This window comes from Zootoca vivipara, chromosome 9 (genome assembly GCF_963506605.1).
Source record: "Zootoca vivipara chromosome 9, rZooViv1.1, whole genome shotgun sequence".
Taxonomy (NCBI): Eukaryota; Metazoa; Chordata; class Lepidosauria; order Squamata; family Lacertidae; genus Zootoca; species Zootoca vivipara.
Window position 1 is genome coordinate 6,391,349 of NC_083284.1, and position 23,894 is coordinate 6,415,242.

Genomic DNA, 23,894 nt, shown 5'->3' on the forward strand with positions numbered 1-23,894 from the left:
GCACTCATGGTTGACAGCTCTGGCTTAGAGTCGAAATAGTTTTAGGGCATTCACAGGTCGAGCTCATCATAGCATAACAACAACAACAACAACAACCCGCCCATCTGACAGGGTTTCCCCAGAGGATGGCATCTCTGCAGTAGACACAGAGGAATAATCCATGCTACTACATATAATAAATAATAATAAATTTTTATATATACCCCGCCCTTCCCAGTCCAGAAAGCGGGCTCAGGGCGGCTAACAACAAATATAAAACAATGATTAAAAACGACTTAAAAACAGCTTAAAAACAACATGAAATACAACATAAATGTAGCATCACCAGGCCTAACTGACCAAGTTAGTCCTGCTATGGCCAGCAAGGAGACCAGGGAAGTATTTAGAATGTGGGGACCCAGAAAGGTTTCTTCATGGAAAAAGGGAAGGGAAAAAGGAATGGGGGATCAGGCTAAATTGAAGGCCAGGCGGAATAACTGTCTTACAGGCCCTGCAGAAGGAGATCAAGTCCTGCAGGGCCCTAGTCTCGTGGGACAGAGCATTCCACCAGGTCGGTGCCATCACTGAAAAGGCCCTGGTCCTGGTGAAGGATCATCTGGCTTCTTTAGGGCCCGGGACCCTTAGACTGTTATTATTCGCGGACCTTAGGGTCCTCTGTGGGACATACCAGGAGAGGTGGTCCCATAAGTATGAGGGTCCTAGGCTGCAAAATCTTCCTCTGTGTGAAACAACCGGTCCAGCCTCCTTGCTGACGTGCTAGCTTTCTAATGCGGGGGGGGGGGGTTTGACAAAAGGAAGCGAGCCTCCCGGTACATTATGTGGTGGAGCTATCTCACGAACTCCGTGCCATGCATTGCCCCTCAATGTCTCCAGAAAGCCCATTCACAACCCACGGTGGCAATTGACGGACAAATCTGCCGTCCGAAAGAATGGAGATCTGTGCAGTGCTTTCAGATAAGATGCTCTTTTTCTATACGAATGAGCAGAATGCAATCTTTGTAGACAGAGTCGCCCGAGCCTTGGTGCCGCGACAGCGCATAATTCTGTATAAATAACTACATTTAACAGGGAAATAGAAACGGCATCTATGTACATCGTGGGACGGAGAGATACTGCATCTTTGGCCTCGCAAGAGGAACAACAAACAACTTGTTGGATCTGAGCTGAAAACAAACCCACTCCCCCGATAGTTTTGTGTTTTAAAATGCAGTTGTTTGCTATGCTTTGGCCAAAAAGGCATTAGCTGCAACATGCAAATGTCACAGAGCTGGAAGAGAGCATCGCCACTGGGGTGGCAGTTAGGACCCCATAATGGTGCTCTTCTTCAAGGGAAAATTGGATGTTGAATGTTTCTACTTGAGAAGGCAACACTTACATCAATTAGTTGGTTAGCTGAATCGTTCTAAAAACCTTTTCATCAACTAGAAAGGTGCTGCAATTTAATTACATTGCTTTTTTTTAAAAAAAGAAAAGAAATAGTAATAGAAAACTATACTTTAGTGAGGTCTATTTTAAGAGGCTTCTTCCCCCAATCAACCTGCCCTCCAAATGGGAACAAAACTCACTTCTAAGGTGATGACGCCTGCAACAAACCGGTCCAAAATCTAAAAATCAAAGGAAGAATGCCTTTTGTTTTAGAACTATCGGGCTTTTTTGCTCATGTGTACTTTTAAGTGGCAAGAGCCAGGGGGTGTCGCTGTTAAGAGTGTCACACTAGGGTGGCACTCTGTTCAAATCCTCCCTTGGCCATGAAGCTCAATGGGTGACCTTGGACCTTGGGTGCAAACTACCTTGGAAGGTTGTGGTGAGAATAAAAGGGCTGTGGGAAGAATTCAAGTACGCCACCAAAAGCTTCCTGGAAGAATCGCTAACTAAATTAAAAACCCACACAACCAATTGACTAAGATTTGTTTAAATCAGCCAACGTAGCTACATAAAGGAACCTGCACCCAGGCAATACTGGGAAAATACAATTAAACCAGGTGGAGGGAATCTCTGGTTCTCCAGATGTTGCTAGACTACAACTCCCATCGCCCCCGGCCACTGGCTACGCTTGCTGGGACTGATGGGAGTTGTAGTTTAGCCGGAGGGCTAAAGGTCACATGTAATTGCATGCTCTTTTGGGTTTCTCAATCCTGTATCAGGAGTGCCAGAACCGAGTTCCGGTGAGTTCTGAAGCTTTCACTTCCAATTAGCCACAGATTAATCTTTGTTCCAACATCTCAGCTGCAACAAATGTTAACTGTCGTTCCTTTAAACAACTCAGCCTTAAAGCCCATCATTCCAAGTTAACTATGGTTTGTTTGAAACAAGCTAAGCTCAACCACAGTTTCTGGGCCATCCCTGGAAAGAAGATCAAGTCCTTACCAGAGAAGAATGGCAGATCAAGTTGATGGACTATGCCGAAATGGCTAAAATGACTGGAAGAATCAGAAATCAGGAAGACCAAAATTTTTAATAAGGAATGGGGAAAATTTATAACTTATCCTAAAGACCATTGTAAACAGGAGGATTGGAATATCACTTGTAGTTTAACAGTGAATTTTGGATACAATGGAGAGAGAAAAGATTTGGATTATTATAAAAGATGCAGGAGGAAATGATTAACAAAAGGACCCACAAAGGGGAGGAGGGAAGTCCAGGACATTCCTTGGAATCTTGTTTTTATGTTGTATGTAGGATATGTGATTGTAAAATTTTAATTTGAAAAACCAAATACAGTGGACGCTCGGGTTGCAAACATGATCCGTGCGGGAGGCGCGTTCTCAACCCGCAGCATTCGCAACCTGCAGCCCCGCGACTGTGCACGCACAGGTCGTGATTTGGTGTTTCTGCGCATGCACAAGCACCGAAACCCAGAAGTAACCTGTTCCAGAACTTCTGGGTTTGGCACGGTGCGCAACCCGAAAACACACAACCAGAAGCATCTGTAACCTGAGGTATGACTATATATATATATATATAGTATATATTTTAAAAATATCAACCACAATTTACTGGTTTGTATCACAATCCTGCCAACCTAGCAGTTCGAAAGCACGTCAAAATGCAAGTAGATAAATAGGAACCGCTACAGCGGGAAGGCAAACGGCGTTTCCATGTGCTGCTCTGGTTTGCCAGAAGCGGCTTTGTCATGCTGGCCACATGACCTGGAAGCTATACGCCGGCTCCCTCGGCCAATAATGCGAGATGAGCGCGCAACCCCAGAGTCGGTCACGACTGGACCTAATGGTCAGGGGTCCCTTTACCTTTACCTTATCACAATACTACAATTCAACAAGAATAGAAGTACAAACTCCTCCTTGAGGCCACGAAGGAGGGAGGGAGTCATGGTGGGGTGTGAAAAAGTCATGTGTTAGTGTGACTCATTCTCGTCACACTAAATTATAGCTTGGAGCAGTGGCCAAATAGTGTCTTTCTCTCTGATGGGTGCAAAATGTACAGCCTGTCACTGCTGAGCTGATAGTTTAGAAAACCAATCTTTGTGCAAGATGTGGCACAATAGGAGCTAATCCCACACAATAAAATCCCTTTGTTCCTGACAAAGAGCCAGAATGCTGCCCGTTGAATGACTACCCGCCGGCATAGCTGCCCCTTTTTAAAGGAATTTTCCCTTATGCTGAATAGGCTTCCTCGCGAGAAAAGGGAAAACTTGGCAGCTATGCCCACCGGACTTAACCTGCTGTTTTGGTGGCCGGCATGCAGACTTTCTTAAAGCTAAACACACACCATGTAAATATCCTACTCCAACCTGTTTGGTCTGCGCCACTGAATATTCAAACTTCCCAAGTGGCAATTGGTTTGGAAAGGGCTGCCTTTTCCCACTTTCTTCAGATTAACAAGTTGAGCCTGTTTCATCGACTAACCTCTGAACCGTGCTGCTGGGAGAGCAGCTTGCATGCAAGACACTTTGGAGAGGTGGGCGGGGGGGGGGGGAATACAGACAATTTCTTAACCACAAGTATGCAAGTTATTCGCATGAGAGGGTGAGAGAGAGAAAGAGAGAGAGAGATGGATGCCCTGAAGTGTTAGAAAGAGCAAATTCCTTGAAAAGCTCGCTTCTGCATCCCGACAGCTGTGAAAGGGAGACGGCAGGTTCTTGCGCAAATCGCCAAATGGAAACTACTTCCCTTGTGCACCGGGAAAGACGCACTCACAAAAAACGAAGCCTCTCGAAAACCGGAAAATTGCTTTTCTGAACCAGGATCCTCAGGCCTGCTTAGTAGACAACATGGTCCCCTCTGAATATTCCTGGACTCCAGATCCCATCAGTCTCGGTCAGCCAGGTCAATGGCCCAGGAGTGATGGGAACTGGAGTCTGTCCACATTAGGACGGCACAATGTGAGCTCCATACATCAAAGGAACGCTTCCACTCTGCCGGTGGAAACCTCGGAGCAAAGTTCTCCTAAGCAAGGGAGTTGGGAGACACAAATCGCCTGCTCTCTCTAGAGGCAGCAGGATTTGCTGTCGCCTTTTAGACTGGGGAAGACTAAAAGGAACCCCCTGGCAAGAAGCCATGCCTCACAGTGTGGGTGGCTTACACACAGGAATCTGAGACATTTCCTTGCATCTGCCGAGCTGAACACAGCCTCCTTCTTTCCGAATGGCGTATGCCACCAAGGTGGGTTTCCTCCAGCCTTTGGCACGCGCGCGCACACACACACAGTCCCCTAGCAGCCTGTCTTTGGAATAAAGCGGCCTTTGCCCACCTGCTGCTCTTCTATGTCCTTACCTGATCAAATAGCAGCAGAAGAGTAAGCTCAGGATGAAGACAAAGATGGCCGTGCCGAAGACCACAATGTATATGTTGAGAGGCAGGTTCTGAAATCCAATGTTTGGCATCCTGAAACTGTAATGCTGGAAATCTGAGCTCATGGATGGTCTGGCAAGAAAAACGAAACAAAAAACAAGGCGGTGAGAATTCTGAATTATTATTTCCTGGAAACATTGTACCTTTGATTTCAACGAACCCCCAAAGCGGCTGACAACATTATTTTAAAAAAATGACAGAGAAACGCAATGAAAAGTGTGGGACGGGCAGTTAGCAAGAAGATGCCCTGTGTGGCATTGCACCAAGCAAGCAAATCATCATAAATGCTCATTGTCGTAGAAGTGTCTCATCACTGTATAACCTCTCTGCAAACAGATCAGAGCGAATGCTCAATAAAGACCAGCTATAGTCTAACCCAAGGTTTCCCAAACTTGGGTCTTTAGCTGTTTCTTAGACTACAATTCCCATCATCCCCGACTGGTGACTGGGAGCAGCTACCGGGACCATATAACACCAGTCTTGAAAGACCTTCATTGGCTCCCAGGACATTTCCGAGCACAATTCAAAGTGTTGGTGCGGACCTTTAAAGCCCTAAATAGCCCCAGCCCAGTATACCTGAAGGAGCGTCTTCACCCCATCGTTCAGCCCGGACACTGAGGTCCAGCTCTGAGGGCCTTTTGGCAGTTCCCTCCCTGTGATAAGTGAGGTTACAGAGAACCAGGCAGAAGACCTTCTCAGTAGTGGCGCCGGCTCTGTGGAACGCCCTCCCATCAGATGTCAAGGAAATTAACAACTATTTGACTTTTAGAAGACACCTGAAGGCAGCCCTCTACAGGGAAGTTTTAATGCTTTATAATAATAAACTTTATTCACATTAGCCAAAGGCCATTGCAACAATAAAACGATAGTGTGTACACAAACAGATTTGATAAAAGCACAAATTAGAATCCTGAATTATCAACCAGTTGGTGGCCCATATTCTAATTGCCCCAGCAATGAAGCTAGCAACCTTAGCTGTTGTCTGGTCATTGAGGTCTGATGGAAGGAGCAGATGGCAGCTGTTCAATAAAGCTTTAAGGCTTTATTGTGTTTTTAATATTCTGTTTGGAGCCACCCAGAATGGCTGGTGCAATGCAGTTAGAAGAGTGGCATACAATTAATAATAATAATAATAATAATAATAAATTATTTATACCCCACCCATCTGGCTGGGTTTTCCCAGCCACTCTGGGCGGCTTCCAACATAAATATTAGAATACACTAATTTCTTAAAGATTAAAAGCTTCCCTAAACAGGGCTGCCTTCAGATGTCTTCTAAAAGTCTGGTGGTTATTTTTCTTTTTGACATCTGGTGGGAGGGCGTTCCACAGGGTGGGTGCCACTACTGAGAAGGCCCTCTGCCTGGTTCCCTGTAACTTGGCTTCTCGCAGCGAGGGAACCGCCAGCAAGGGCCCTCGGAGCTGGACCTCAGTGTCCGGGCAGACGCTCCTTCAGGTATACTGGACCGAGGCCGTTTAGGGCTTTAAAGGTCAGCACCAACACTTTGAATTGTGCTCGGAAACGTACTGGGAGCCAATGTAGATCTTTCAAGACTGGTGTTGTGAGGTCTCGGCGGCTGCTCCCAGTCACTAGTCTAGCTGCCACATTCTGGATTAATTGTAGTTTCCGGGGCACCTTCAAAGGTAGCCCCATGTAGAGCGCATTGCAGTAGTCCAAGCGAGAGATAATAATAATAATAATAATAATAATAATAATAATAATAATAATCCAGGACCAGTAACACTGTTCTTGTTCCTAGAGATAAGCTAGGTTTGAACACGTGGAGTACATAGATGTATACAGTGCTTCTTTTTCTGGGGGTACGCAGGGGTACGCGTACCCCTAAACATTTTGTGAATCTATGTTTGGCCCTATTGAGGGGCAGTATTTCAATATGAGTAGGAAAATGAGAGTACCCCTAAACATTTTCAAAGAAAAAAAGCACTGGTTGTATGACAGTCCCGCAGTCAAACTGGAATAAATGCTCAATAAAAGTCCGGATGCCGTCCAACCTCTGCGTAAGCAAAGCAAATCAGGACGAATGCTCAATAAGCAGAGAATAAACCTGGAGGAGCCGAGAGAGAGAAATAAGGCGGCTTCCAAAGTGCCCTCGCCATAACTTTGCCACAAGGCAGAGTTAACCAAGTCCCTCCCTTCTTCAGCCTGCCCCCCCCTTGCGAAAAAGAGACAACATGGAGGTTTGTGTAGATGCTAAATGCAAAGCTGGTTTGTCCACCTTGAGAAAGGCTGACAACTCCAGCCCTGCAGAGGCAACACCCACCAAACAAAGCAGAGGGCCAAAACTTTTGCCACCTTCCTCTTCATTTGATCTTCTCAGTATTTCACTCCCCAGACATTCATACAAGCAGCCCTCTAAAGAGGCGCTTAAGACAATTCCGGCAAAATTAGGACTCACATGCTGTGCGGCATCGTAGCGACACGAAAGCAAAATGGTTAAAGAACGGACCGGGAGAAAGTTTCCTTCTAAGTGGCTCCTGGCTAAGATGAATAATGCTTTTTGGCAGCTGCGAGAAACAGCCCTCTCATCCGGCAGAAATTCCCTCCTGGAAGCTCCAGCCTCCGCTGCTCAACCTGGCTGCTCTCCAAGGCTCCGAGCTGATCCCTGCCTTGGCTTGGTCCCGGAGACTGATCCTATAGGCAGAGAGCAGTTTCCCCTTTTTGTTTCCAGGCGTGGCTTCCCTATCGTAGCTTTTATTATGTTTGGCTTTCAGGGGGAGGAGGAGGAGGAGGAGATTTCCATTGAGCATGTGGCAGAGACAGAGGAAAATTACAAGCGTCACAAGAATGGTTTTTTTTGCAACTTTCACATGGCGCTCCCCCCCCCCCACAAATTTGACGTAACATAAATGAGATTACCCGGCAAAAGCCAACTCCCACCTCTCATGGAGTTATACATGCTTAATGTACATATGTAAGAGGCTTGTTTATAATTATATTTTGGGAACGATTCATGTTATTTTTTAGCAGGGTTGTTTTCTACTTTCTGGATGTGGCACGATCGTATCATAAAGCAGTTGTGTTCTGTGTCATAAATCAGGCTCTGCTAGGAATTGGTTCCCCCCCACCCAAATGTATTTCTTATCAACTAAAAATTTTCATTCTGAAAGGGTGGCCCAGAGAAAAAAGTTTAGGAGCCGTTGGGCTAGAGCTGGCATAGGCAAACTTGGCCCTCCAAATGTTTTTCGCCTACAACTCCCACACACCCTAGCTAACAGGACCAGTGGTCAGGGATGATGGGAATTGTAGTCCCAAAACATCTGGAGGGCTGAGTTTGCCTATGCCTGGGTTAGAGTGTTGGATGAGGACCTGGGAGACCAGGGTTCAAATCCTCGTGCAACAGCAGAGCTGCTGGGCATGTTGCAAAGCTCGGAGCTTGCGAGACCCCCGTCCCGCACTGACTTAACTTGTACCTATGCACATAAACCAACGTGCGCATATTTTACGCAAAATCTGTGCCGTGGACGGCTTTGTGACTTTAAGAACTGTTCCTTGAGATGCAAGGTGGCTCAGTCGTGGGACACCTGTCCTGAATGCAGAAGAGCCCAGGTTCAATCTCTGCACCCTGCAGGAGGACCTTGTTTTGACTCCTGGAGAGTTGCTGCCAGGAATGGACACCCTGAATTCCAGCATATTTACTGGCTCCCAAACAGACCACTCTGCCCACATGTCAGCGTGGTGTAATGGTTAGAGTGTTGGACTACGACCCGGGGGACCAGGGTTCGAAACCCCGCTGAGCCATGAAGCTGACCTTCAGGCCAGTCGCCATCTCTTGGCCTAACTGACCACACAGGTTTGTTTTGAGGATGAAACGGCGAGAGGCGAGAACGACGTGCCTTGCCTTAAGGTCCTTGCAAGAGAAAGGTGATGTATATAAATGTAACTGACAACAAATAAAAAAGCGGCGAGTCACCAAGTGATGTGCGCAGGCGAGAGGCAGTGCGGTGTAGTGGCTAGAGCGACAGCTCCAGGTGTGGTCATAGAATTATAGAACTGTAGAGTTGGAAGGGACCCTGAGGGTCATCCAGTCCAACCCCCTTGCAATGCAGGAATATGCAGCTGTCACCACAGGGATCAAACCTGCAATCTTGGCATTATCAGCACCACACTCTAAGCAATAGAGCTACCCAGCTCTGACCAAGGCAGAACACAGCGGGAATATAACTTCTCTTGATCTGGGCACTATACTTCTGTTGATGCAGCCTAGAATAGGCTTATTGGTTACTGACCCTTGCAAGCTCCTCAGGGAGCCTTTTCCATCGAGGAGTGGGGCTGAAAAGTCTTTCAACTGCACGGACCTGCACGCCCCCAGCAAAAGGAGGAAATGTTTCACCTGGCAGCCAACAAAACAGCATGTATAATGGAATTCTATTTTTATTCCCAAAGCATATTCACACTCCCACTGCATTTGCACGAACGAGCCTTTCCTGAATTTCCTGAAATTCAGCACGCAAACATGCCCCTAGCCGTTCATGCCCAATTCCGGGACTCCACCTGCTAAAGTTTCTGCAAGTTCATGGTTGAAGGGACTCTACTAGGGAAAAGCTGGCGACTTTATCTGTAGGCCAATTTGCGCAAAAGAGAAAGGATGGAAAAGAGGTAGATATTTAATGCGCCACTTTTGATTTTCAGGTAGGTAAAGGAGGAAATAGACCCCAAGCATGTTCGGAATATTACTTTTTTATTTTAAAAAAGCTCCATTTAGTATCTGATTGGCTGTGTGGGCTATTCCTGTGCACGGAGGGTTCAAGCATCAAACAGGACGTTGCCAAGCTGCTACTCAGTCAATCATTTGACTGCATGACGAACTCATGCAGAAAGGTTTGCTTATTCAAGCTGTGTTGAGAAAGCTGTCGACACGGGGAGGCATTTTTCTACACTGCTGAAAACAGGTTCATTGAGACAACAGCGGTTACTACTCAGCATGAAGGGTTTTTAAAAAAATGTTGCCGTGCAATGCCCTGGCATTTTGTGATACGGCGGCTTATAAATACTTTTTATAATAAATAGAACAAAGATTCCCTTGTTTATTTACTTATTGCATCTACGTCACCTTTTCCTCGGAGGAGCTCGAGGCGATGCTCCTGGTTCTCCCTATGTTATTCTCACAACAACCCTGCAAGGTAGATTGCGGGGGGGGGGGGGGGAGAGACAGCGACGGGCCCAAGGTTGCCCAGCGAGCTTCATGGCTGAGTGGGGTTTCGAACCCTGGTCTCTTACTGCCATAGTCTGACACTCTAACTGTTACACCACATCCTGCTTATGCCCGGGGATTCAGATGCTGCTATCTTAAGAGAGTGCTTCTGTTAGGCGAGCGCTACCTTTACTGGAGACTCGAAACAGGGTCATCTGCTGCGGGGCAAGTGAGATTTCTGCCATTCTGATTACACACTGAGCATGGGCTATGGAGACAGGGCTATTGCAAGCACCTATTGGACAGCGCCAGTGACGCCATTCGTGGAAAGGGTCTCGCCTGCCCCTCACGCTGTTCTGCACCCAACAGGGAGCCTGGCCCACTCTCCCTGCAACAAGGATAGTGTGTTGCTGCTGCTACTGGATAAAAATAAAAGAGGCGGAATCGAGTTACGGGGCTGTTTGGGTTAAGGCCCCTGTGCTTCCGCGGACGTTTTTTTACATGTTTGCTTCACTCGAGTTTTACCAGCAGGAAAACTAGGTCACTAGCACTGCTGCCTGAATTCCCTGCACTTTATAAACAGTAATGAAAAGGTTGCGGTGTGGGTTAACTGATAGGAGTGATTAATTAATTGGGCAAACAAAGATATGGGCAAGCACAACTCTCTCTTGTGCACAAACCTCTTTTGCAAAACAAACTCTGGCGAGTAATACTCCTCTGGGGAGAATCTTTCCCTGTGCTGTGGGCGGGGGGTTGGACTAGATGACCCACGGGGTCCCTTCCAACTCTACAATTCTACGAAGCCGCCGAACGGTTGCTCCCAAAGGTGTGCCACCAGCTTCATTATCTGTCTTACGTTTATTACGCAGGTGTTCAGAATATCCCACGCTCCCCTCAATGCCTCCTCGCTGCAGCCTGCATGTCAAAGTATCTCCTCCCAACTTTGAATTTCAGATGATGATGATTTTATCAGCCTTCTGTACTAGAGAACCAGTGGGGTGTGTGTGTGTGGTTAGAGCAGGCATCCCCAGACTTCGGCCCTCCAGATATTTTGGACTACAATTCCCATCATCCCTGACCACTAGTCCTGTTAGCTAGGGATCTATGGGAGTTGTAGGCCAAAACAACTGGAGGGCCGCAGTTTGGGGGTGCCTGGGTTAGAGCGTCAGAATTCGGACATGGGAGACCAGGGTTCAAATGCCCACTTGGGACATGAAGCTCGCTGCCTCTCGACCTAACCTACCTCGCAGGGTCGTTGGGCAATTCTACAACTCTGATCATTTTTGACCACTGGCCACGCCAGGTATCGCTGATGGGAGTGAGAGCCTTCCTGACGGCAAAGTGTGCAAAACAAGTGTCACCCACACACAGAGGACCCCCCTCACCTTGTTCTGGAGCCATTTTCTGACTTAAGAAGACTTACAGATAGAGTCAGGGGAGCTGCCACCATGAAGCCTGGGCAAACCTGCTCAAATAAAGTTTCTCTCTGTTTTTCGTTTCTCCAATCTTTTAGGTTCAGTTCCCCACATTTCCACATCAGTCTGCGATGGTCGCTTAAATATATATATATATATATATATATATATATATATATATACACATACATATACATATACATATACACACACATACTCTTATCTTATTGAAAACGTACCGGCGTTTTAGCACGGCCGTGTCCTGTTGGACACATACGCTTGTGCAACCTTGCCTAATAATAATAATAATAATAATAATTTATTATTTATACCCCACCCATCTAACTGGGTTTCCCCAGCCACCCTGGGTGGCTTCCAACAGAACATTAAAATACAATAATCTATTAAACATTAAAAGCTTCCCTAAACAGGGCTGCCTTAAGATATCTCCTAAAAGTTTGGTGTTTGTTTTTCTCTTTGACATCTGGTGGCGGGTGCCACTACCGAGAAGGCCCCTCTGCCTGGTTCCCTGTAACTTGGCTTCTCGCAGGGAGGGAACCGTCAGAAGGCCCTCGGTGCTGGACCTCCGGGCAGAATGATGCGGGTGGAGACGCTCCTTCAGGTATACTGGACTGAGGCTGTTTAGGGCTTTAAAGGTCAGCACCATTTGAATGTGCACATTTATGCATTTATGCAAACAGTTCCCCCCCGCTAATTTAACTAATCCATTTGGGTAACCCGCAATGCATGATTTTTCCTAGCATTTGCGTCTTTGCGCATGTTCCAACTGAGGGGCTTCTGAAGATGTATATTGCCCTGAACCACAGAATCACAGAGTTTGAAGGGACCCCAGGAATCATCTAGTCCAACCCCCTGAAAGGCAGGGAATGGCAGAAACAATTCTGTGTCTTGTCTCATTGCCTAATTTTTATTAACAACTATCTGACTTTTAGAAAACATCTGAAGGCTTCCCTGTTTAGGGAAATTTTAATGTTTGAAGTTTTATTTTGCTTTTAGTGTTCTGTTGGGGGCCGTACAGAATGGCTGGGGGAGGTCCACCTGAAAAGAAGTATATGAATACTTTAAATCAATCTATTTCAGGACAGGTAACTCATATAGGGATGCAAGGACAGAAGGTGTTTGGGAACAAGCGGTGTCGAGTATTAGGTTTAGACTTGGAGGAAATCCAATTTCAGAGCCTAGCTCCTTTGTCAGAATTGGGCAAGTTGCTGTGTCCTGGCCTCACTTAAGTTCGTTAGGAGGGTGAATGAGGTAAACATTATAAACGCACCTTGGTTAACAAATAATTAGCTGCACATCCGTGCGAGAGAATGTGCACGTATGTGTTTTTTGGGTGGAGCCAACAGACATAGGAGTCCCCGAGCAAAATCTCTCTCGCCAGAGCTGTTCTGCAGCTTCCCTGACCTCCTGGAATAAGGTTGACTGGTGAAAAGAGGGAAAAAATGGGGGTGGCGGTTCTGTGACTACTGCCACAGGAATACACAGCCTACTTGGCATGCATTCAACTCACAGTAAGCCACCATGCCCTGTCGAGCACCCACAGCAATGGCCAGAGGAGGAATGGCCGCAGGGAGGAGTGCAAAGAGAATGAACTCCCTGGTGCATCTGCAGCAGCACAACCGGACGCCCTTCGCCTGCCCCAGCTGCAACAAAACATGTCTCTCCTGTATCGGTCTCTGCAGCCACAGCAGGCGCTGCAGGTTCCAACAGTTTGACTTCACCCCAAAGGCGCACTCACTCCTCCGGTGTCTCCCGAGCCAGACGGATGCAAGCAAGAAGTTGTCAGGTGCTGAATGCGGTGCCAAGTTAAAGAGGAGTATGGGAAACCCAAGCAAGGCCTCCGTGGCGGGCTTACCTTCCAAGTCCCGGACTGCAGAACCTGGGACCGGCAGCCGTGTGACACCGGAAGTTGCGTCGACGTAATTTCCGGTGTCGCACTGCCCATCTATGGGCACCAAAATGGCCACCGCCGACACCGGAAATCGCATCTATGCACTTCCGTCCGGTCATGCGTAGATGCGACTTTTGAAGCCGCCAGCGGCCATTTTTTGTGCCCATAGAAGGGCAAATCAGAAAAAAAAATGGCCGCCGGCAGGAGAAAATAACGGAGAAAAACGGGAGACGAAGTGATACGGGGGACCACCGGAAAAAGGTAAGTAAAAACGGGGGTTTCCCGGGGAAAACAGGAGACTTGGCAGCTATGGTGGCGGGTCATACCTTGGCACTTGGCTGTGTGTTGACACAATGCCTGGTCTGATGAGGTGCCCCCAGGGGACGTCCGCAAGCAGGTCACGAGAGGGACAAAACACTCTCCCTACTTGCACGACCCAGAAGTTAATATTCAAAGGCAGAGTGCAGAGGGGGGTGTTTAGGGGGTGTAAATGGTTCGGTCAACCTGGGCACAGAGTCTCAGGGATGTCGTTGGGGACGCCACAGCTATGATTTAGAATTGGGGTGGATTAGATTTAAATCAAATCAATTTAAATCACGATTTAAATCACTAGTCAATAAGACTTGATTTAAATCATATTTTTATTTTACAGAAAGACTCATTCTCGCTGGTATAATCTTAATATTTGCAACCAGACGAAGGTTTCGTTTTTGGAATAATAAATTTTCAGAGTAGTTTTTACAGTTATATCAAAAATTACTGATTTGGTTATGCTATTAGAAACACATAGACAGATAATTATGAAATTATTGTGAGGTTTAATAAGTTAATAACTGTTTATATTTGGACAACTTTTCCGCTGTGCTTTATTGGAAGGAGAAAAATGATCATTTCCTTAATAACAATTTAAACAATTTATTTAACTAAAACAATAACATTATAGCACATGTATCTATCCATGTTTGTTAACTGATGTGGTTAAACAATTTTTAAAAAAACAACAAGAAGAACAACCTTAAGACTGAGTATTAGCAACATGAAGAACTTCAAACAAATCCTTATTTCCTGATGAATAGCCTTTGAGCTATAATGTAACTTAAATAGAAAACTTTAGAAAGATTTTTCCTCCAAAAGCATTTTATTTTAAAAATCCGATTAAAATTGAAAAAACCCTGATTTTTTTTAAATCCAATTTAAATTCTAAAAAACACTGATTTTTTTTATTTTGTTGAAAAATAACAATTGATTTTTACCCATCCTGTTAAGAATAGTGCATGAGAGGGAGAGGGGTGGCGTTGCGCAGGGCGCGACTGAAATTTGGAACCTTGGGGTCCCCTACTGTAGCATGGTGGCTCTGATCTTGGAACGAGCACAAAGCCATTGCGATGACTCGTAGCCATTGACAGCCGTATCTCTCCCCGAATTGGGCGAAACCCCCTTTGAAGGCCACGAGGAGACAAAACGGGATTCTCTTTCTGCACTTTGCATCCATTGGAGAACAAGGGAAAAAGCTGAAAGGAAGGCAAACTTGGCACGAAAACCACAGACATGGCTCGAGAAGAACAGAAGACTGAAACGGCTACGTTTTAAAAAACGAAAAGCCAAATCGAGACTGCAAATAACCCAGATTCGTGGCATTGCCTCTGAGAGGCTCTTCAGAAATCCCAAGGAATAAGCAGCTGCGGAGGATCGGGGCTGGGGTGGGGTGGGGGTGCGAGAGCACTTTGCTCAAGGTGGGGCAAGGGTGTGCTTTGTGTGCTCTCAGCCTGCTGTTTGCTCGCCTCACTTGCCTAATCTTCCACATAATACATCCCTGCAGCCTTATCACTGCTCTTTTATGAAGTGGGCAGTGGCGGGTTTACATATAAGCTAAACAAGCTATAGCTTAGGGGCCCCCTATATTGGGGGCTCCCAAAAATGTAAAGGAAAAAAATGGATGTACATTTCCAAAATATAACATAAAAAACAAATAAAATAAAACCTACATACAGCAACACTGTTTTGTGTTGTGTAGGCTCCTATACGATGTACATATTTCACTTCTGCTACCTAGGCAGTTATCTTTCCACAAGGGTCAACACTGATGCCGAAATCCAGCATCGCCTGAGCTCTGCGAGTGCGGCTTTCTCCCAATTGAATTTCAGAGTGTTTGAGGACCGGGACATTCACAGGGAAACCAAAGTGCTTGTTTACAAAGCTATTGTACTGCCAACTTTACTGTATGCTTGTGAAACATGGACCACTTATAAACGCCATCTCTAACTCCTCGAAAGTTCCCATCAACGGTGCCTCTGAAAAATCTTACACATCACTTGGGAAGACAGGCGAACTAATATCAGTGTACTGGAAGAAGCAAAGATCACCAGTATCGAAGCAATGATTCTTCAACATCAACTTCGTTGGACTGGTCATGTTGTGTGGAGGCAAGTGGAAAAAGGTCTTGGACACAAGCATGGGCGTACCCAGGATCAAAACTAGGGGGGGGGGCAAGGGGAGGGGCCAAGGCATGGAAGGGGAGGGGCCACAAAGTGGGCGGGGAAAGTGCAGTCAGAGGCGCCGGGCTGATGGGCAGAGGCGGAGCACAGCCCGACAGAGTGCACCGTGGCGCGACCTCCCTCCAGCTGGGAGATTGAGAGAGAGATTGAGAGAGAGAGAGAAAGAAAGAGTGATCTGGAACCGCGCAGACGCCCCTCTCTCCTTGCGACCCTGTTCTCAGCAACTGCCGACCCCTGCACAGTTTTGCATGCGGGCAGATGACGGAGCCAAGCTCCTCCCGCTGCCTCGCGATGGCCCAATCGAAAAGACCCTGGCCAAAGGCGGGCGCCTTTGGCACAGAGAGGAAAGCTGGGGAGGCGCCGGCAATAGTGCAGCCGCCGATGCGCCAGGAAAGGGGGCAGCAAGGCAGGAGTTCACCAGGGCAGGAAGGCCCCCCTGCCGTGCTCCCTGGTTCCCCGCCATGCATGGCTTTGCCTGAGGGCGTGTCGGGGAGCTGGAGGGAGAGCGCGGCGCGACGGGCGGGAACGGCGAACTCGCGCTCCGCTGGGCTGTGCCCCTCCCTAGAAGCAGGGCTGGTGGGCGGAGACAGAGCGCAGCCCAGCCCAGCGGAGCGTGAGTTTGGCGTTCCCGCCCGCCGCGCCGCGCTCTCTGGTTCCCCGCCGCGCTTGGCCTTGCCTGAGGGCGCGACGGGGAGCTGGAGGGAGGGCGCAGCGCGGCGGGCGGGAACGGCAAACTCGCGCTCTGCCGGGCTGTGCCCCTCCCTAGAAGCAGGGCTGGTGGGCAGAGGCGGAGCTCAGCCCAGCGGAGCACAGGTTCGGCGTTCCCGCCCACCGCGCCGCGCTCCCTGGTTCCCCGCTGTGCTTAGCCTTGCCTGAGGGGGGGGGGGCAGCTGGCTTCTAGAGTAGGGCAGCTGCCCTAACTTGCCCCATGGTGGGTACGCCCTTGGACACAAGCTTTCTAGGCACGGAACAAGCGGGAGTGCGGGCGAGCCCTCGGTGTGTGTTTTCGTCGTCAGTAAAACACCACGCAAAGGAATACTGAGAAATCAAGAGGCACAACTTTGTCTGCAATTATGCAAAGGGTCTATTTAAAGTCACGGACTCTTGGTGGAATGTAAATGTCTTATTTTGTCATTGGGAAGCTCGATATAATTGCATCCAGAGTTGAGTGAGACGCGTTTATGTTGCAGCACGCAGCGCCATACTCAGGCAAGGCCTCCCACCCCCTGCAAAACCTCTGGGTATAGAGCGGCATATAAATTCAATAAATAATAACGATAAAACGAAACAGGGAAGGTAATATTACTACTAAACTACATCGCCGGACTGTCGTGCCGATTACCTAAAAGTGATGTTATGTATGGCGCTCTAGAGCGCCCCATAAGCACTTAAGAATTAGGATGGAGAAGTCAGAAAAAATTAGATTTTGCAAAATCTAAATGAAAATATACTTGCGACATGCCCAGACATTGTTTGCGAGGCACAAATACTGCCTCTACCCAGGAAATATCTAGGCATTAACTCCAAACAAAGTAAAGTGTCTTTAATAATCAAATCCATTCAGCTGTTCTATGAACAGCAGGGATTTCCAGAGTCTGAGCAGATGAAGGAGTGACTTGAACACAGAACAAGGCAGAATTCTTACTAGGACAAATTAACCCTTGACAGTGTCCGCCTGCCCGCCCCCCTAAAAAAAAACCCTGCCCGGTTATTTTCTTCTTCTAAGAGAGGCCGTCAGGAGTCCTTCCCAAGGGAGCCCCTGCCCCACCTTTGGAAACATGTTTTCTTTTCCCTTTAAAAAATGTTTCTTAAAATATGCTTTAAAAAGCCGAGAATGAAAGAAACACTCGGAAATGTACTCCGTTGCGACCTGCGGGATCGTTCTCTTCTGAGTCACATTCTTCAATATGCTCTTTAGGAGATAACGTTAAATAAAGAGTGCCAAAATGCCCCGGGAGAAAGACCAGCCAAATATTTCTGTGACCATTTCAGAGATAATTTTGCCTTTGGCCAGAGGCAAGAGATTAAGAGGCTTTTTTAATAAAAACAACAACCAGATACCGACAAGAAAAGCATATTTCCATGCATTACTGGCTGAAGAGTCAAAACTTTCCCAAGTTTTTCCTCTGCAAGGCTGCTGTTGAGAAAGGAGAGATTTAAGGTGGAAGAGGCTATATTCTTGATGGTTAATAGTTTAGAAGAAGAAAATGAATGACTGGAGGGTGGAATTTTGCCATTTCTTATGCTGGCTGCGGCTGATTGGAGGAGCCATGATCCAAAATATTTGAGAAGCAGAAGGCCAGGGAAGGCTGCCCTAATGCAATAGCCCAGCCCACTTTTGCCACAAGCACCGCCTCCACAGCATGATGTCATCACCACCACCCACGCTCTGGTGTCATGCTCTGATGTCATCACCACCACCACACAGGGAAAGGTGGCTTCTGTTTATTACAAAGTCGCAACCGGTAATTGAAGATTGAGCAACAGGAAAGTAAATGTAATCCGTTTGTTAGAAGGTCGGTGTTTCGATCAATCAATAGTTTAAATCACTAGTTTGGTACTTGGCACCAGTGCAAGCACAGCTCCCCTTCACACTTTTCACAGAATGAATACGTTGGAAATATGTCAACTGTATGAAGAGGCTCAAAGTTAAACCCTGATTTGAGGACCAAACTCACATTGCGTAAGGTCTCAAGATGCTGATTCGAACCCCAATAACTGCTTTTCTGGATCAGATCAAGACCCATACCAGACCAGTATCCTGCCACCAACAGTGGTCAGCTGTTGACATACTCAAAATGTCTCTTTTTCCCCTTCCTTGCCTCTGGTCCTGCCTTCTGTCTCCCACCCTGCAAACTGCCTCCATTCTCTTTTTCCTTGGCTCCCCTCAGCTTTGTACATCAGCAAAGACTTCAGCAAATGACTATCGGGGTGGGTGGGGCGAAAGTCAGCCGTCATAGAATCACAAAGCTGGAAGGGACATCAAAGGACACCTATTCCAACCCCCTGCAATGCAGAAATCTCAACTAAAGCATTCATGAGAGGTGGCCATCCAAACTCTGCTTAGAAACCACGGTTCACAATCTGTTTCAGGGGAAGTTAACACACCTCTGCAGGAAAGACAGGACTGCTGACCCATGAGGAAGATCAAAAGGAGACGGAGAAAGATACCAAAAACAGCCCAGCAGCGACAGAGAGGAAAATTACAGCAGGGTGCAAGACTGGAAGAAGTAAGAAATACTGAAAGCCCTATTGCTTGAACCACAACACAGAGAGACAACAACAGAGACAAGGATGCCCGAGGCGAATGTTTGGGATATACACAACCCTAACATTTGATTTCCTGTGGTTGCTTTCAAAAATCCGGCTTGAGGTTCCATCGTGGTCAGTGTTGAACCCTGGAAACTTAGCTTATTACACTAAAAAGATACCTGACAACTGAGTGTCAGCCACCTTCTGATTGGCATCCGTTTGTCTTGGGAGGCAACAGAGGAGTTCGCCTTTGGGGGTAAAATCAACCTGTTGGAACTTGCAGCGCCTGCTGCGGCTGTAGAGACCGATACAGGAGAGACATGTTTTGTTGCAGCTGGGGCAGGCGAAAGCGTCTGGTTGTGTTGCTGCAGGTGCACCAGGGAATTTATTCTTTCTGCACTCCTCCTTGCGGTCATTCCTCCTCCGGTCACTGCTGTGGGTGCCCGACTTGACTCTCTGCTTCCAGGCACCGCGCAAGGAATTCCCACATGGCTGATGTTGCCAGTCATGTTGTCGTATTTGCAGACGTCTTTGAAACGCAGATTCAGTCTGCCAACGGGCCTGGGCCTGAAGCCAGCTCCCCATAAGAGCTTTGGAGAGGACTGGGGACTCTGTCCTGCCATGTGTTGCTCCTGGCGGTTCTAATTTGCCCACAACTCACTTCCATAAAGTCGCATGCTCAACATGTAAACCTGGTAGACCTTCATCTTGGAATTGGACGTTGGCATCTCATTCTCCCATGCCCTTTTGGAGATGTGAGCCGTTTGCTGTCTTGCTAATCTGCTTGTCCAACTCAGCATCCAGGGAGAGGCTGATGGTGGAACCCAGGAAGAGAAAATCATCTACCACCTCAAGCATGTGGTCACCAATGCTGTTGCGTGGAAGGCTGGAGATGTCCTGACCCAGGATGTTGGTCTTTGTCAGGCTGGTGGTGGGGCCAGATTCTCTGCAGGCTTGGGCAAAACACCTTCTGTATTTCAAAATTCACATGCATCTGCTTAGCCCAAACCAGAGGAACTCGTAGCTTCCTGGGAAAGGAGGCAACATCAACCTCAGAAGCTAGTGGTTTGATCAAAACGCTTGAAAATACCCGTCAATGTCTGCACGCCTGCTTCTCTGCCATTTAGTATCCCATGTTAGATCTACATTAGGGGTGGCCAACATGATGCTCTTCAATATCTTGTTGGACTACAACTCCCATCATCCCCAACCATTGGCCACACTGGATGATGGGAGTTGGGAGCCCAGCGTTGCTCTGGCTCTGGCTACCGTAGGACCACCAGAAAGCCAATGTGGTGTAGTGGTTAAGAGTGGTGGACTTGTAATCTGGTGAACCGGGTTCGCTTCCCTGCTCCTCCACATGCAGCTGCTGTGTGACCTTGGGCTAGTCACACTTCTTTGAAGTATCTCAGCCCCACTCACCTCACACAGTGTTTGTTGTGGGGGAGGAAGGGAAAAGGGGAATGTTAGCGGCTTTGAAACTCCTTAGGCTACTGATAAAGCGGGATATCAAATCCAAACTCTTCTTCTTCTCCTCCAGAAGAAAAAGCACAAGCGAATTAAATACTGTACATGCAAAAACAAGCCTGTCCACCTGAAGGAAAGCAAATCACAGACACAAAGGAAAGAAAACCACTTTCCCACAAAAATCCCCAGCCAAATTCCAACCACATTTCCCATTCTCAGCCCTGGGGGAAAGTAAAAACAGACCCTAGTAAAGGTAAAGGGACCCCTGACCATTAGCTCCAGTCGTGACCGACTCTGGGGTTGCGGCGCTCATCTTGCATTATTGGCCGAGGGAGCTGGCGTACCGCTTCCAGGTCATGTGGCCAGCATGACTAAGCCGCTTCTGGCGAACCAGAGCAGCGCACGGAAACACCGTTTAACTTCCCGCTGCAGCCTACCTATTTATCTCCTTGCACTTTGACGTGCTTTCGAACTGCTAGGATGGCAGGAGCTGGGACCGAGCAACGGGAGCTCACCCTGTCGCGGGGATTCGAACCGCCGACCTTCTGATCGGCAAGCCCTAGGCTCAGTGGTTTAACCCACAGTGCCACCTGTGTCCCAAAAAACAGACCCTACCTTTGGCTAAAACATAAAAAATAACATTCCTCTACACCTATGAATATAGAAACCTGCAAATTAAGGAGGGACTTTCCTTTGAGGAAGCAGAGTCTACTCCAGAAAAGCTGAAGGCGTAACAAATTAATCTTTAAAAGGGCTACAGGGCTCTGGGTTTGTTTCGCTGTCACATATTAACATGGCCATCCCTTTGGAAAACAAAATGACGACGCAGGATCGGTGCAGTGACCCATCTTCAACGAAGCGCCCTCCCTAGCTGCCTAAACAGTTTGGGTGGTATTTGACTAAGTTTTTAGAATTCAGAATAGTCCCATTGAAATGAATGAACAAGTTAGGTCCATTGATTTCAATGGGTCTTCTCTGAATACAAGTTAGCTGAATACCACCCTTTGTTTTTAAAGGTTTGCAGAAAACTGGAAAGGAACAGCTGTTGCAGGGAAATACAGTTTTCCATGTAGGAATTCCTCAGATTTTTAGCACTGGACAGAAAGAGTGTCTCAAAACCCAAAAGAATTACGGGCAAAGGAAAAGATAAGAAACAAACTAAGAAAAGTCTAAGGAAAATCAGAGATGAAATGTACCTCGTTTGAACCGGCTTGAGACTCATAATGTCAGGGTCAATGGTTCGAGTCCCACCTTGGTCAAAAGATTCTTGCATTGCAGGGGGGTTGGACTCGATGACCCTCGCGGTCCCTTCCAACTCTACAATTCTGTGAAAAGGAAATAATTGTGCATGTGTTGTGTGTCGGTGTGCGACAGAGAGAGAGGGGGGAGAGAGAGAGAGGGGTTTGTTGGTTCCAAGAAATGTCAAAACGCTGGCCAAGAATACACCACAAATGTTATTTAAAGAAGAAGGGGAAAGTTCAGGAGGCTTAGCTCCAGCTGGTAGCAATTTCTAAGTAACTATTTTTTAACTTGAGCAAAAGGGGCGTAAGGGAGGAGAGGCAGCCGAGAGGCTTTAAGTCGGCTCACGTCCCAGGATATAATTTTTAGGTTTTCAGTGGGGGTTTGGGAGACTCCCTGGTTAAAAAGGCAACACGGCAACAACTTGAGGTTTCCACATGGGGTGCATGTATGGGATTTCTGCCAGGGCGAAACGGCTGCCTGGAACAGAGCTAATAATATCTAATCCTCAATCATCCCAAGATGCTACGTTATGTTCCCACTGGTCGATGCCAAGACCCAGATCCTATTCTCTCCCCGAGAGGGAAGCAAGATGAGAGATTCACAGTGTGGTTTCGCAAAAAGCAGTGCCGGCAAGAACCGAGGGAAACGACGGAAGACGGCCAAAGGAAGAGCTTCTTCACTCAGTGTCCAGTTAAACGAATTTCCGGAACCCAAAAGCCACACAGAATGAAAAATACGACTTGAGATCTGCCTGGCCTCCAAATGGCAACTAGGTGTTCCGTGTTGGCGACTGTAAGCCTGGTTTAAAGAGCTGTTTGGCACCTAGCTGAGTTTCTAACACTGCTTCCAAACACACTTGGCCTGCGTGTGGTCCTTCTTTGTCCCCCCCCCCCCCCGGCTTCTGCCTTTACCACTCATGATCAGGAGGAGAGACTATGTAGCCAGGACAGAAAAGTTACCCATTTATCAGCTGGCCGATTTGGAAACAGCGCTGTAAAAGTTGCAACACCGCCTGGCTGCACTGACGAAATGCAAATAGCGAGGGAGAGAGAGAAGGAGGGAGGGGACGTATTGACCAATGTCCTGCGCAGGGCATGACCGTCTCCACCCCAAACCTCCGAATGACAGATTCACCAAGAGGCTATCTCCAGGGCAACTCTGGCCCTGTTGGAAGCAGGGCTTCTTGCATCATGCCTTGCCTTTGCATTCCTCCACCTCCAACACCCCCAAAATGCACGCACAGCAAACCCAACAGCTGCTCAATTTAAGGCAACAGTCACGCAGTGCATTTAAAGCACTATGATGTCACTATAATAATGATAACAACAATAATAATTTATTCGTTATACCCTGCCCATCTGGCTGGGTTTCCCCAGCCACTCTGGGCTGTTCCCAACAGAATATTAAAAACACGATACAAGATCCAACATTAAAAACTTCCCTAAACAGGGCTGCCTTCAGATGTCTTCTGAAAGTCAGATAGTCGTTTCTTTCCTTGACATCTGGTGGGAGGGCATTCCACAGGGTGGGTGGCACTACCGAGAAGGCCTTCTGCCTGGTTCCCTGTAGCTTCGGTTCTCGCAGGGAGGGAACCGCCAGAAGGCCCTCAGTGCTGGACCTCAATGTCCGGGCTGAACGATGGGGGTGGAGATGCTCCTTCAGGTATATTGGACCGAGGCCGTTTAGGGCTTTAAAGGTCAACACCAACACTTTGAATGGTGCTCGGAATCATACTGGGAGCTAATGTAGGTCTTTCAGTACCGGTGTTATATGGTCTTGGCAGCAGAGAAGCGAAGTTACTGGGAACCAGGCAGAAGGCCTTCTCAGTAGTGGCACCCGCTCTGTGGAACGCCCTTCCATCAGATGTCAAAGAAATAAACAACTATCTGACATTTAGAAGATATCAGAAGGTAGCCCTGTTTAGGGAAGTTTTTAATGACTAATGTCTTAATGTATTTTTAATCTTTTGTTGGAAGCCGCTCAGAGTGGTTGGGGAAACCCAGCCAGATGGGCAGGGTATAAATAAATAAATTGTTGTTGTTGTTGTCCAAATGCAGTTGTAAAAGGCAGCTTTTGGAATGTAGGTCTAGAGCTGGAAAAGCCTTTTTATAAAAAGTATACAGGAGTCACCAAAATAAAGGAAATGTT

The 23,894-nt window shown here is 47.4% G+C and overlaps 1 protein-coding gene across 8 annotated transcripts in view; it reads right to left on the bottom strand.

Moving 5' to 3' along the window:
• Positions 1–23,894, bottom strand: part of RNF24 (ring finger protein 24) — a 68,236-nt gene that overhangs the window by 10,333 nt on the left and 34,009 nt on the right. For 5 of the 8 annotated variants that reach the window (XM_035103052.2, XM_035103054.2, XM_035103053.2 and 2 more), the window contains one exon: positions 4,734–4,883. In XM_035103052.2, the coding sequence (XP_034958943.1) occupies positions 4,734–4,876 (143 nt within the window). In that variant the 5' untranslated portion in view covers positions 4,877–4,883. Of the gene's footprint in view, positions 1–4,733; positions 4,884–7,227; positions 7,245–21,700; positions 23,161–23,894 lie in introns of those variants that run through there. The other 3 variants (XM_035103049.2, XM_060278355.1, XM_035103051.2) reach the window with 3 other exon arrangements.